We start from the raw sequence: 16,048 nt of genomic DNA on the forward strand, positions 1-16,048 counted from the left end.
CATACTTTATTTCAACCCTTATAGAAATTTATTACTGGTAACGCCAATTTATCAATTTTATTTCGAGTAATTAATCACTTTTATTTCGAATACTTAAATTACTGTATATTATAGTATTCTAAATACTCGAAATAAGTGATTAATTGGCATAGTGATAAATTTCTACAAGAGAATAAGGAGCCTTTAAATTCTTAATGTAAAAAATTTTAAGTAATTTTCTTTAATAAAATTTAATTAAAAATTTTTGAACACTGTGTTATATCACATTTAAAATTGTGATTATTTCAATAAAAAAACATTTTATGTGTAAAAAATATATTTTTTATATTTAATAAATTTTATATATATATATATGCATATGTAAAATATTCTCTTTCTCTTTCTCTCTCTCTCTCTCTCTCTCTCTCTCTCACACACACACACACACACAACGGGGGCCAAATCTCTCAAATTGGTCTCATGATCAATTAGCCTGGATTCGCACCAGGAGCAAAGTCTGTTGGTAATGTCAAACGAATTTAGCCTGGACTTGCACCAGGGGCAAAGTCTTTTGGTCGAGTCTACAAAATTTAGCACGGACTCGAACCAGGGGCAAAGTCTTTTGGTTCAAGTCTACGAAATTTAGCACGGACTCGAACCAGGGGCAAAGTGTGTCGGTAAGGGGCAAAGTCTATCGCATGAAGATGGCGGTCTCTTCTTTAGGCAGGCCTTTGGCGATCTGTCTATTAATCTGTGGCATAAGCATATGCATAAGAAATTCGATTGGTTGAATTTTTTATGCATACGTTTATAGACCAATCAAGATTATTATGCTTACGCTTGTGCGCCTATGCAAAAGTGTGCTCCCCGCTTTATGTTTACGCCCAAGGTCCGTAGATGAACGACGGGAGGGAAGTAAGGTCGTCGCATGAGCCGCCATTTTGAGACAACGAAGTTGTGTGTTGTATGTCGGTGTGTGTCGTACGAAGTGGTTAGTAAAAAAAAAACTATAGTTGAACAGCTGTCCGGTGGCTGGATTGGCGGCGCCATTTTGGGGCCCAATGCCGAAACAATGAATGCGACGACCTTACTTCCCCTCCCGTCGTTCATCTACAGACTTTGGTTTACGCTTATGCGCGCCTATGCAAAAGTGTGTGCTCCTCGCTTTATTCTTGTACTTTATACTCCTGCTGCCATTGTAGACCCCGCATAAAAGTGCCTTTACGCAACATGCTGCAGCAGCAAATCAGTCACGTGATCAAAATTTATTAGAGCATATAATTCTTTGTTCTCTTATTATTTCGAGATTAAAATTACAATTTTTACTTTTATATTCTCACAATAATCTATTTTATTCTTAAAATTTATTATTTAACTAATATAAGAATAACTAATTAAGAATAATAATAATTAGAATCAACTAGTTGCGTGTTCTTTTGCTTTGCTGCTTTTGCTGTTCGTTCAATTGAATTTTATCAATAGCAACAAACTGCTGCGGCAGCACAGATTAATAGACAGATCGCCAAAGGCTTGTCTAAAGAGGAGACCGTCATTTTTGCCCCTTACCGACACACTTTGCCCCTGGTTCGAGTCCAGACTAATAAAATTCTTTGATTTTACCAAAAAACTTTGCCTTTGGTGCGAGTTCAGGCTAAAATCTTTTTATTTTACACGTATAATCAAAGGATTTTAGTCTGAACTCGCACTAGAGGCAAATTTTTTTGGTGAAATTAAATGATTTTATTAGCCTGGACTCGAACCAGGGGCAAAGTGTGTCGGTAAGGGGCAAAAATGACGGTCTCCTCTTTAGAGGCCTTTGGCGATCTGTCTATTAATCTGTGGCGGCAGTATGCTGCACATGAAATGATACCTTAAGGCCAGGGGGTCGATTGTGTAATTTTTTCTAAAGTAAAAATGTGAAAAGTGAAAAATTTCTTCCAATCACACATCGATTTTATTTTAAAATCAATGCGTGATTGGTGGAAATTTTTCACTTTTCACGTTTTCACTTTAGAAAAAGTTACACAATCGACCCCCTGGTCTACAATAAGTGTAGTAAGCTCTAAGCCTTAAGAAATTGATCAATCACAGTCGATTATTCCCCTTATTCTTGACTGTGATTGGTGAATTTCTTAAAGCTTAGGGCTTACTACATCTGTTGTAGATCCGGCCTAAGATTTTCAAACGCACCTGAACGGTGAAGGGGAAAGAAAAGGTCTGTTCTTTTCAGCTGAACCAAAAAGAATATAGACGAGTACAGAAGCACGGTTTTCGGTACCCCGCGGGTCGCACGAGCTGAGGTACTTTGCTATAGTTTACGTTACGTATACTGTACTATCTATAGCATTTCAGTAAAAATTATCTTGGGACTTGGGGTGTTTCACCCGACCTCTTCCCGCCAGTGTTTCGCGCCCAAACGTCATCCGCCAATCAGCTGATTGCGTCTTGCCGCCAAATCTCGGCATCTTTTTAGGTCTGTTCTTTTCAGCTGAACTGGCTACATTAGTTCAGAGATTGTCCTTTTTGCTCGACATTGAAAGGAAAAGAATAACCTCTAAACTAATGTAGCCAGTTCAGCCAAAGAATATAAACGAATATAGAAGCACGGTTCTCGATACCCCGCGGGTCGCACGAGCTGAGGTACTTTGCTATAGTTTACGTTACGTATACTGTACTATCTATAGCATTTCAGTACAGTATACGTGATGTAAACTATAACAAAGCAAAGTACCTCAGCTCGTGCGACCCGCGGGGTATCGAGAACCGTGCTTCTATATTCGTTTATATTCTTTGGCTGAACTGGCTACATTAGTTTAGAGGTTATTCTTTTCCTTTCAATGTCGAGCAAAAAGGACAATCTCTGAACTAATGTAGCCAGTTCAGCTGAAAAGAACAGACCTAAAAAGATGCCGAGATTTGGCGGCAAGACGCAATCAGCTGATTGGCGGATGACGTTTGGGCGCGAAACACTGGCGGGAAGAGGTCGGGTGAAACACCCCAAGTCCCAAGATAATTTTGCCGCGTAAATTGCTTCCTGCTTTCGTTGAAACCGGTCACTGGAAACTCGACTGCCGAAAACTAAAACGATGGCATTGCACGAATCCACTAAAGAGAATGTTCGCAAGCATCTTGAGGACGTGTCATTACACGTGAGTGTATAATTGTGTATTCTTTATATATTATTTCAAGAGTACCACTGCTTTTTCATATCCCGTCCTCTTTTCTTTTTCTACAAAATCACGTTTTTTTTCTTTTCTACCACACCTCTTCTTATATTGTCAAGCTTCTGTCAAGTTTTTTGACAACACAATATTGAACATGTATTAATGAACAATTTACAGAATCTTCTCAACATATAGTACTGTTTTAGGTTAATATTTTTGATATATAGAATCTCTGATTGGCATTTAATTTTGAAATTATAACAGATAAATATACTACAACAGATAAATATACTATGGTTTACTCTTAGACCATGTATTTCTGGAAGGAGAATTGAGCATTGAGAGATGAATTCAAGAGCTATGCGAGCAGAGGTGTTACAAGGGGGTACGCAATATACGTTCCAGCATAAGGCGCAAAGTTTAAAGAGGGTGCAAAATTTTGATAGTCAAAAATAATAGAGCCTTTGTCATTGGGGCGCGCGATCAAATTCCAGCGTAGGGGCGCCTAAGACTGTCATAACGCCTCTGCAAGACAGAAAGGTGATGACTGACTATCATCCACAATACACATGTGCTGATATCGTCATGCCATGGGAGTTTGTTTGATGATTTGATTTTGATAAATTTGAAGTCAAACAAATCATCCCATGGCAATGATATCTGCACATGCATATTGAGGATGATAGTCGGTCATTACCATTTTTTTTGCATTACTCTTGAATTCAGGATCATTCCATGAAAATATAAGCAATTTCCCTTTTATTAATATGTTCTAACAATTTATTATTCCATATAAGTACACAATATAAAATATAAAATTCTGAATGTTATTTAGTCTAAAATACAATAAGCATATCTAAATTCAGGATTTAATATATTATTTCTCAATAATAAAATTTTTTATGATTTTGTTGATTATTTTATCATTGAAATGTCACATTTGCATTGACAAATCAATTTGTATAATTAATTTCACAAAATAGTAACCCCACATACTATTTTCTTCAAAAAATATTTAATACGGTGTTTGAATTATGCAAAGATTTCATTGAGTTATTAGTAATTACATGAATAATATAATAAATGATTTAAGAAATAGTTATTATTATGGAAATTATTACTTCATTATCAATAATCTTTTTGTTATAGAGAGAATTTATTTAGATTATATTATTTTATTAAATTTAAGATTAATTGCGATCTTTTTTTGCAGACATCACCAAAGAAATCATGCATATCACCAACTATATCTGAGGACCATGGATTGAAAAATGGAGTAAATATAATTTTACTACTAAATTCAATATATTCTTATTATATTTTATTTTTTATTGAAATTCCATGAATTAAAATACTTATAAATTTTTATAGCTTTCCAAAACAAAAGCAGTGCGAAAGATAGAACTGAAGGAAGAGTTTAATCCAGAATTGGAACCACTACTTCAGGAAGGTCCAAATCGCTTTGTAATTTTCCCCATTCAATATCCTGATATTTGGGACATGTATAAAAAGGCTGTGGCATCCTTTTGGACCATAGAAGAAGTACCTCTTCACAAGGTAAGAACTTAATAAATTTTTTCAAAGAAATACAAATAAAGTTTAATGAATTTTGCTTTAAAAAGTTTTTATAATTTACTTTAATTTTTTACAGTTGGACAAAAAAGACTGGGAGGAGAAGCTTAATTCTAACGAAAGATATTTTATTTCTCATATCTTGGCGTTTTTTGCTGCTTCTGATGGAATTGTTAATGAGAATTTGATTGAGAGATTCAGTCAAGAGGTGAAAATTGCGGAAGCACGTTGTTTCTATGGCTTCCAGATAGCCATAGAGAATATTCACTCTGAGATGTATTCTTTGCTTATCGAAACTTATATTTCCGATCAAGGAGAAAAGCAAGTATTATAGTTGACAATATTCTGTAGTCATTTTAACATATGCACATAAATGTGTATATTTATCTTGATATAATGTTTTTTGACATTTTTATTTCAATTATGTAAGAAGATTGCATATTTTATAATTAATATTACTTATATAATTATATATTGAAATTATTATATACGTTATATTTATTTACATCTATTATTTAAAAAATTAACGATTTTAATTACGTTAAATGCATTAATGCCATAATTTTATTTGCAGAGATTTCTTGTTTAATGCAATTGAGACGCTTTCTTGCGTCAGAAAGAAGGCCACCTGGGCATTAAACTGGATTAATCATGAGAGTGCCACATTTCCTGAACGCGTAGTCGCGTTTGCGGCGGTCGAAGGTATCTTCTTTAGTGGCAGTTTTGCTGCAATCTTCTGGCTGAAGAAACGAGGAGTCATGCCAGGTCTCACCTTCAGCAACGAACTTATTTCACGAGACGAAGTTAGTAATTAATTGAAATCATATATATATAAGTATTTATATAACATATTGTTCACTTAATCATTGTTCATTGTTTAGGGATGACATTGCGATTTTGCGTGCTTAATGTTTAAACACATTGTACAGAAGACATCATTTGAACGCGTAAAATCGATTATCATGGATGCTGTAGAAATTGAAAAGGAATTCTTGACACAAGCGTTACCGGTACAATTGATAGGAATGAATTGTACACTCATGTGTAATTACATTGAATTCGTTGCAGACAGATTGTTTGTTGCGTTAGGATTTGAAAAAGTAAGTATACAAAAATCTGATAACTACTATTTTAATTTGTTTATTTCTTTATATTCTGTAATGATTGATGTTTTATATAAAATAATGATTGATGTTTTATATAAAAGGTATTATTTCTTTCTCTCTCTTTTTTTTTTTTATTATAAAATTTCAATTTTACTTTTGTTTGTATTTATCTAATTTATATATTTTAATATTATAATGTGAAATTTAAGGTTTATCACTCGGAGAATCCATTTTCATTTATGAACTTTATCTCATTGGAAGGCAAAACCAATTTCTTCGAAAAGAAGGTGGGTGAATATAAAAAATTCGGAGTCGTAGAGGAAAGTTCTCAGAAGAAGAACAACACATCGGGCGTAGTGTTTAGTGCAAACTTTTAACACACGTAAAAGGTTTTTTAAATATATAAATGTATAGAAATATCGTATAAATGTATGTATATCTCTTCCTAGATGGAGAAAAAATGCTTGTATATTAATTATTATCTATAATTTTAAAATAACTTAAATATCTATAATTTTGAAATAACTTTGTACTAACAATAGCCTTAAAATTGACAAATATTTTTGTGACAGGAAAGAAGAATTTATAACATATTTTAAGATGTATATGCATAACCTAATGGCATTAAAGAAAAGTATTAAAAGTGCATTTTCTATTACAATTATAATAATTGTCTAAGTGCTCTTTTTTTACATGCTTCAAATAAATTTAACTTATATTTACGTAGTTTCATACACATTTAATATTTTCTCTTTTTCTATTGTAACTAATTAAAGAAAAAGTTTTCAGGAAGGTAAAAGCTATTATGTTAATCCTTTTAAAAAGTTGCAACTTTACAATTATAATAATACTTTTCATTAGTGTCGTTATTGTTTGACAAGCTTTTCACAGTGATATTTAGACTTATTGATGAATTAAAAGAAATTTTATGTTCTATATTAAGTTAATTTTATATTACAGTACACTACTGCCATACCTGTGGCACTTTTCAAAAATTTCTGTTTATTTTTTGATAATGATTTATTTCATAATGGAACAAATTGATTATAAATAATAGACATATTCTTTATTTCTCGTTAAAATACAAAATCATTTTCATCATATTTTGTTCCAAAGTGCTACATATAACGATTGGATGTGTCAAAAACTGTGTATATAATTTTGAATAATTGTATAAATTAAGATCTTTCTTACTTTAGAATTGAAGCTGGTATAACATTATTTATATATTATATGAATTAATCTTTGTGTGAATATGTCAGACACTAATAATATGGAAATATAAATGTGATTATAAAAAATTAAAAATTTTTGCACCTTCAAACTTTTATGATTGAAAAAAGATTTTAAGTAAAGAAAGAATTTTAATTAAAAATAAATGTGAGACGACCCAACTGGCTTAAATTAATTCTTATTATTATTAGTTTGATGCCATGTACAAGAAAAGACAACGTTTCGACCTTAGGTTTAGGTCCTTATCAAGTCTAAAATTAACATTAAAAACTACAATAGATGTACATACAAGAATTTTGATTTTTAAGAAAGTAAAGCGCAAACCAAGATTATAATAACAATTTAAACGTACCTTACAAATTCTTAAGTGCAATATATAATTAATTTTGTTCCATTTTACATATTTCAATATAAATATTGTGTCACGTAAACGTTCGGTATGGATGGTAAAGACGAACTAAGTTAAACAGCTTTGATTATTCTATCATAGATCGGATTCAAATTCTCTGTGTCTTTCTGTAGGTTGATCGTGTTATTAAATTTTTTTATAAAAAACATTTCAGCAATCTCTCTTTTCCTAGTGTTTGTTTCTCGATGTAAAATATTTAAGTTTGTCCATTTAAAGTCATGCGAAAAATCATTTCTATGTTTGCTTATAACATTTTGATTGCTGACATGCATTTTTATATTATTCATATGTTCTTTAATCCGAGTATTAAGGTGTCTTTTAGTTTGTCCGATGTATGTGGCGTCACAGTCATTGCAGTCAACTTTATAAACTATCTCGGTCATATCGGCTTTAGGTAATTTGTCTTTTCGGGGTTTAATAAACGTATCAAGTTTTTTTGGAATCGTATAAATAACACTTAAGCCTGTTTTCTTAATAGATCTCTCAATAGTCTCACTTAGGTTCTTAACATACGGCATTAAAATACAAGACGAAATATCAAATACATTATATTTGTCAACTACGTTATGAGAATTTTCTAAAAAACATGTTCTTTTATACATATATCGCTCGATGACCGTCCTAGGGAAACAATTATTCAACAAGATTTTTTTAACCATCTGTAAGTTCTCATTATGAAATCGTTTATCTGATAACAAAATAGCGTGGTCGACTAAGTTATTAATCGTGTTAACTTTGTATTTAAACGGATGGTATTTATATTGAAATATGTAAAATGGAACAAAATTAATTATATATTGCACTTAAGAATTTGTAAGGTACGTTTAAATTGTTATTATAATCTTGGTTTGCGCTTTACTTTCTTAAAAATCAAAATTCTTGTATGTACATCTATTGTAGTTTTTAATGTTAATTTTAGACTTGATAAGGACCTAAACCTAAGGTCGAAACGTTGTCTTTTCTTGTACATGGCATCAAACTAATAATAATAAGAATTAATTTAAGCCAGTTGGGTCGTCTCACATTTATTTTTAATTTTATTCATCACTGGCGATACAAGATATCTACTATTAAAGAATTTTAACATATCAGAGCAAAACTGAAGTTTTTTTTAGAAGAATAAATGCGCAAAAATTAAATTTTTTTTTATTTGTATGTAATAATATTTTGCAAAATTTGGATATTTTACATATAGTTACTTATATTTAGAGATTATTCATGTTTGTTGTATAGTAAAAACATATATTTAATATTTTATATATATAACGAAAAATATACATATTAGATATAAGAAATATATTTTTATGGAAGTGTATATAACATTAATACAGAGTTCTTAAAGGGAAGACTTAAAATCCTTTCTGCAACTGTTTGAGGTATTTTTTGCGACATTCCATGTGATCAGCTGGTCTATTGTATGGCAACCAAACTGGCTCTCCCACAAAGTATCTTTTCGCTTTTATGTAATTCTGAAAGAATTTATTTAGAAATTTTATAGAAAAATATATTTTTAGAATTTATAATAAATTGAGAGGGAGAGAGACAATCTTTTTAAGGACAAAACTTTTTCTTATAAAAAAATTCACATAACTTATCTTTATCTCAATTAATTATCTTTGATATTAAATTTCTCAATATAACATTAATAACTTTTAATAAAGTTAAATATTTATTTAAAAATTATTTACTCTCTTCTGTATCTCTCAGAAAAAGATTGAAAAGAGAAGAACAAAAATATGTAATAAAAAGAAAACAATTATGCTAGGATGCTTACATTAGTATCCAAAGTGAATCGGTGATAAATCCCACTAGGTATAATTATTAGATCGCCGGCCATGACTTCAATTCGAATCCAATGATCATCCTTATCTCGTACATCGAAGTAACCTGATCCATCCAGAATTAAACGTATCTCTTCATCGGTATGAAGATGCTCAGTGAAGAAATTTTTCAACTGAAGATGAAATACTTATTGTTAGATGAAGAGTATTAATATAATTACAAAAATTTTAGAAAACTATAATATTAAATATACAGTTTAAAACTAGGATAAGTTAGTTTAGGACAGTTAAAAACTAGGATTAATGAGCATAAAAGAAATATAAAACAACTATCTGATTTATCTGTCATATCCCAACATATCATGGAGTGCAATCACACAATAAAATGGGAAGAAACAGATATTCTCGATCATGAAAATAATTATTTTAAAAGGTTAATATCTGAAATGATATCCATCAAACAGCAAGAGAATGGATTAAATTATATGGAGGACACCGACTTATTAGACGAATGTTATTTCTCTCTTATAGAAGCGATAAACAGTGTATAAAAATAGTCACCTTCGAATATTGTTTATAAAAAGGTCTATTGTTTGAGCGTTCACCCACAGTATAAATCCATACATAATACGGATAACATGTAAAATAGTGTAGACATGTAAACTGCGATACGAGCGGTGCTTGATCTCATAATATAAGTGATCATATATACTTCATATGCTTTCAATTTATTAAAAATATGATAAAATCACGCAGATTGACCACAAATAATACAACATCAAGTCATATACTAAATTTATATAGTTTCTTTATAACGAAGTATGATAGTGGAGTATAAGATGACGGCAATTTTAAATTTTGGATTACTATGCGTAAAATGTAATAAGCGCGGACAAATTGTACTCGTATATTGATGTGTTATATGATTTTATAATTTACTGATTGATAAGACATAAGTAATGTTCGAAACGTCTCATGGTATAATTACAAATAAAATAATTTAATTATTGCTACATCGTTTATTTACTCGTGTATAAAAAAAGCCTATCAGCATTAGTTGTCATTTATATTTAAATATACAGAAACAGGTAACAAATATATTTTTCATAACTATGACATCTTCATATTATAAGTTTATGAAAAAATTGAACATTTACATCAAGTGTTTAATGAACAAATAGATAAATTTAACGTATAAGACGGGCAACAAGAGCCAAATCGCGGATGACAATGCGTTGTTCTAACGAAACTAAATAATTTTTTGTTAGAATTAAATACCGGTGCACAAGGCACCAAATTTTAACTTGGACACGGCCAAGATTTTAAATATGAAATAATCTCATATTTTGAGATTTAATTTCAATACCCCTTTAACCACCCTACGGAAAATAAATAAATAGATAAATACTTATTTAGAGGAGTAGTAAAAAATTTGAATACATATCTTTTCAATATTTTTGTTAAAAAATTTTATCAAATTTATTAGCAAAATATAATTAAGCAATAAACTAAACTGAAACAAGCTACTTATTCAAATTCCAAGAATTAAGCTCCTATTGATCTGATTATTAAGCAAAGATGTATGATTGTGAGAAATGACAAAATACAAAAAAATTTACATATTTTTATATTAATTTTCACAATGGCTATTTTATCAAAATCTAAAGTTTGAATTTTATTACATAATTAAATTACTTATAATCGATAAATCTGCTACTTTAATAGCAATCGAATCTAGAATTAGAAATGCAATACATTTTTCTTATACCTTTTCTTCATAATTTGGTAAACACTCTTTGGAGCATGTTATTTCATCCTCATACGTGTAACCACGTTTCTCGCGTAATTCCTTCAAAGTAGTATCTGTACTGTAATTAAGGTAATTTATCTGCAAAAAATATTTCGAAAGCTGCACTATACTAAATTAAAAAATTACATATATATACATATATATATATATATATATATATATGTATATATTAGATTTAATATATTACATATATACATATATAATTTAAAATATTAAGTTTTATTATATGTACATAATTATACATAAAAAAATTCATATAATAAATTATATAATATCTATATATATAAGCACCGTCCGTCTGTCTGTCTGTCTGTACCCGAACTACTTCCGCATTTGTGGACCGATTGTCTCGAAATTGGTACCAAAATGTTGCAAATTTTTCGGGGGTGGCTGCTGTGGGTTTTTTTTTAATTTTTTAATTTTTATTTTTTTTCCTCAGAGGAGGGTATGTTTTTGCAAAAAAAATTTTTTTTGCAATATTTCTGAACACATAGTATCAAAATGTTGCAAAATTTTTGGAGATAGCGACGATGCGGTTTTTTTAAGTGTTACACTTCCACCCACTCACCCACCCACGCATTTACCCACATGCATGCGCATTTATGGACCAATTTTCACAAAATTAGTACCAAAATGTTGCAAATTTTTCTGAGGAAACTGCTGTGTGGGTTTTTTAAGTTTACGCCTCCACCCACGCACCCACCCGCGCAATCGCATACTTATGAACCAATTTTTTTAAAATCGGTACCAAATTGTTGCAAATTTATTGGAGATGGCGACGATGCGGTTTTTTCAAGTGTTACACCTCCACCCACGCACCCACCCACGCGCATGCGCATTTATGGACCAATTTACACGAAATTGGTACAAAAATGTTGCAAATTTTTCTGAGAAAGCTGCTGTGTGGGTTTTTTAAGTTTACACTCCCACCCACGCATCCACCCACGCAATCGCATATTTATGAACGGATTTTTGTAAAAATTGGTACCAAAATGTTGCAAATTTTTTGGAGATGGCGACGATGTGGTTTTTTCAAGTGTTACACCTCCACCCACGCATTCACCCACACGCATGCGCATTTATGGACCAATTTTCACGAAATTGGTACAAAAATGTTGCAAATTTTTCTGAGAAAGCTGCTGTGTTTCTTTTAAGTTTTATCCCACCCATGCATCCACCCACGTATTCAAACATTTATTCACAGACTTTTTCGAAATTTGTACTCAAATTTTGTCCGGGATGGCTACTATATGATTTTAACAAATTTTTATTACTTTATTTATCCACCCACGCACCCACCCACGTATCCACGCACCCATGTGCATAAAAATAAATATAAATAAAATAAAAAAAATAAATAAATAAAAATAAAAATATATAATAAATATTTAAAAAATATGCAAAACGCGGTGTAAAATAAAATATCTGGGAGAAAGAAATAGATAACATAGTAGTCATCCAAAAAAATTTAAACATTTATTTTGATATAAATTTCGTGAAAGTCGGACAACAAATGTGGAAGTAGTTCGCGGTAATACAAAAAAAGAATTAATTTTTTGTGTTAAAACGGATTTAATATAGGCTATATGAGGACCGCGCGAAGCGCGGTCCGAAAAGCTAGTATATATATATATATTATATAATTTATTATATAAATTTATGGCTCACCCTGTATATAATATATATATATATATATATATATATATGTATATATTATATACAATGATAAATTATTAAATTAAGGCCATGTGTAACGAGCAATACGATATTATTTTATTATTTAGAAGAAAATTCTTAATTTGAAATAATAATTACACAAACGTTTCGAGCTCTACTTGCTCCTCTTCAGTGCGCAAAAAAAAAAAAATAGTGATAATAAATAACAATAATAAATAAATACATAAAATTCTAATAAAAAATCCGCAATACATAGTCAATATAAGTTATATAGTTAAGTCATAGTTAAAACGCAAAATATATTTACAATGAATTGAAACCATTAAAATAGTTCAACAAAGTAAGAACCCAATTAGAAGCAGAGTGATTCGTCCGGTTATTCATAAAATATTTTAGAATTATTAATAAAAACTCGGAGTGACACTTATACATTGCTCCAAACGAACCACTTATCGTTATTTGACGAAAGTCCCTCGATCTGGCAATGATTATGTCCATCCTCTCCAAATTATTTGATATTTGTTAACTGAATTTAGAGAATTTATTCAATTGTAAAATAGGATTCCACTAATGTGTATGTAAAAAAAGATTAAAAATTACAAATTAAACTAAATACTAAAATATTGAACCTTTATGCTTACAAATTGTTCCGAATAACTTGAGATGACGATGCTTCTAATTGTTGTTGGCCTTATTGTTAGTACTTGACTGTTGTCTAGTCTTTTAAAAAGTCGAATAAATAGGTGTCAGATCTCACAAAATAAACATTTACATAAGTCTAAAAATTCGATATTTCTTCTAGAATGTCGAAATACGCGTTGTTAAGCAATTCGGTGTCTGTGTTATTATTTATACCATGCTTTTGTTCCTTGATGTGTATCATTTCCGAGATAAGTCTTTTATAATAATTAGATTCAATATCAAGTATTTTAACGTTATCCCAATCAAAAGCATGTTTTTTATCTATAATATGTTCAGAGACCACAGAATGCTTGGAGGAATCAAATTTAATATTATTCATATGCTCTTTTAGTCTAGTGCGTAATTTTCTTTTGGTTTGCCCAACATACGAAGCTTCACAATCCTTACAATTAATTTTGTAGACAACATTATTATTATTGTTATGCACGTTTTTGTCCTTGTGGACTTTAATTAATTTGTTAAGATTATTTAGACAACGGTATCCTACTCTGAAATCTGATTTTTTTATTGTCGATGCTATTGTCTCAGAAATGTTATTAATGTATGGAATGACGAAAAATTTTTTCTTGCTATTATCTTCTGCAATTTCTTTTTTTCTATTGTTGTTAAACTGTCCATTGTTTAAAACTCTTATTCTCTTATTTATTTCTTTAAAGATTAAATGAATAGGGTAACCGTTGTCCAATAATATTTTAATACACAGTTCTAAATTTTTCTTATGATATATGGGATGAGATAATAACAATGCCCTATTAATAAGATTATAAATTACTCCTATTTTATGGCACATAGGGTGACTCGATAAAAAAGATAGTACTCTACCTGAACATGTCTTTTTTTGAAACCAATCTAAGTGTATGACGTTATCTATTATTTTAATGTTTAAATCTAGAAAATTTATGCTTCTATTAATTTCGTATTCAATCGTAAATTGTAGTCGTTGATTCTAACTATTAAACTTATTCAGTACACTATCAATTTTATTCTTTGGTGCCACCATAATAATGTCGTCTACATATCTATAATATATTCCAATACCAATGTCCAATTCATTAATTATTGATTCTTCAAGATCTTGCATAACAATATTAGCAATTATTGGCGATAACGGGGAACCCATAGGTGTGCCATAAACTTGCTTGTATACAATGTCATTGAATGTGAAGTATGTTGACGACAATATAAATTTAACCATGGAAATGAATTCATTTTTTGGAATTAATGTATGTGTATTGATATAATTCCATCTATTGCTCACACTTTCTATTGCAAGATCTATCGGAATGTTAGTGAATAGTGAAACCACGTCTAATGATATTAGAATATCTTCCGCACCAATTTTCTTACCCGCTAGCTTGCTGTAAAGTTCAAAACTATTATTTACATTACTTTTTCCCGTAGGAATACTATTTGAAATGATTTTATGTAAAAATGTGGCTATCGAGTAAAGCGTAGTATTAATCGATGACACAATTACTCTAAATGGAGTATTCTCCTTGTGTATTTTTGGGAGACCATAACATTTTGGAAGAAGGGAGTCGCTGGAACGTAGTGAGTAATATTCTTTATTAGAAATGTACCCTTTTTTTTGCCATTTCTTAAGAATATCGTTTAGTTCCTTTTCTATTTTGGAGGATGCCCAGTAAACACGTTTTATAACGGCAATATAACATGCGAGTTACATGTAATGTAACATTTGTTATCTTCAGGTAATATAACTGTTATATATCATTTTGGTACTACAGTTATGTAACAAAATTGTGTAATTGTTACGTAATATGCTTGTATCAATGTTATTATAACTTTAGTTATATTCTGATAATATTAATAGAGTGTAGCGGAATAACATAACAGTAATGCAACATCTGTTAATTTTTACTATTAACGTTTTTTTATCGGTGGATATATATATATATATATATAATCATTGCGTATGATATAATTATGTCGCGCCGCGAGTGCCGTGTTGTGAGTTGTGAATATATTAAGTGCCTATATATATATATATAGCTTGTCAATGCTGTAGCAACAAATAGCACCAATAAGCCTCCGAAACATCAAATTATTGTTATAATTATATTAATTTATTTCAAATAAGAAATTAGTTTAATTATTCCTATAATTTTAATTATTTCAATTATTTCACTTTTTTAAGCTGAAATAATCCGGATTCAAGCTTACCCAAGCATGTATATATTTACGTATACAGCATTGAATAATACGCGCCACGCTCTCCCCATTTTGCCGCCTCGCCTATGCGTAGACCGAGGGGACGTTCTCTCTTTGCGCAGTATAGAGGGCTAGGAACGGCAGACGTGTAACGTGTGTGTGTAACAAGTGAAGAGAGTATATTTTTTTTGTCTTCTGTCGGAAGTGTTTTCGAGGACTGTTAAAGTACAAGGCTATATTTGGACATATAAAGGTGCTGAAGGATTTTTGTAAGTTGCTAATAACATATTATTTATAAGAATTCGGTTGAATTGGCTATTTGTTCTCTAACAAACGAATCAATCGCCACAGATTTGGTAGTTATAACGCATAACCTCTATTCGACACATTTATACAATAATTCACGAGTCAAATAAAAATTGCATATTCTTACTTCTTAGATATGT

At 30.4% G+C, this 16,048-nt stretch overlaps 2 protein-coding genes across 2 annotated transcripts; one reads left to right on the plus strand and one right to left on the minus strand.

Moving 5' to 3' along the window:
- The first annotated feature begins 2,781 nt into the window (after positions 1–2,781).
- LOC114934406 (ribonucleoside-diphosphate reductase subunit M2 B-like) lies at positions 2,782–10,270 on the plus strand. Its single transcript, XM_085489522.1, is given in 8 exon segments — positions 2,782–3,128; positions 4,357–4,419; positions 4,515–4,700; positions 4,795–5,036; positions 5,290–5,518; positions 5,597–5,815; positions 6,031–8,281; positions 8,383–10,270. Coding segments are annotated over 7 exon segments (1,170 nt in total). The 5' UTR covers positions 2,782–3,065; the 3' UTR covers positions 6,199–8,281; positions 8,383–10,270.
- LOC114934405 (acireductone dioxygenase 1) lies at positions 8,745–11,648 on the minus strand. The gene is made up of 4 exons (XM_029307084.2): positions 11,623–11,648; positions 11,013–11,163; positions 9,238–9,417; positions 8,745–8,932 (listed from the first exon to the last, which is right to left on the minus strand). Exons 1-4 carry the CDS (start codon positions 11,646–11,648, stop codon positions 8,813–8,815), a joined length of 477 nt encoding a protein of 158 aa, XP_029162917.2. The 3' UTR covers positions 8,745–8,812.
- Between the last annotated feature and the right edge of the window lie 4,400 nt (positions 11,649–16,048).

The sequence above is a fragment of the Nylanderia fulva genome, unplaced genomic scaffold (genome assembly GCF_048542155.1).
Source record: "Nylanderia fulva isolate GAGA-0341 unplaced genomic scaffold, ASM4854215v1 Scaffold862, whole genome shotgun sequence".
Taxonomy (NCBI): domain Eukaryota; kingdom Metazoa; phylum Arthropoda; class Insecta; order Hymenoptera; family Formicidae; genus Nylanderia; species Nylanderia fulva.

Bases quoted from the DNA above. Each gene is read 5' to 3' on its own strand.
- LOC114934405 (XM_029307084.2), bottom strand. From the start codon at position 11,648: ATGCATGTGGGTAAATGCGTGGGTGG. The intron at 9,418-11,012 runs GTATAAGAAAAA...TTTCATCTTCAG, and splicing joins TACCAAATTATGAAGAAAAG to TTGAAAAATTTCTTCACTGA. The intron at 8,933-9,237 runs GTAAGCATCCTA...AAATTCTTTCAG, and splicing joins GATTCACTTTGGATACTAAT to AATTACATAAAAGCGAAAAG.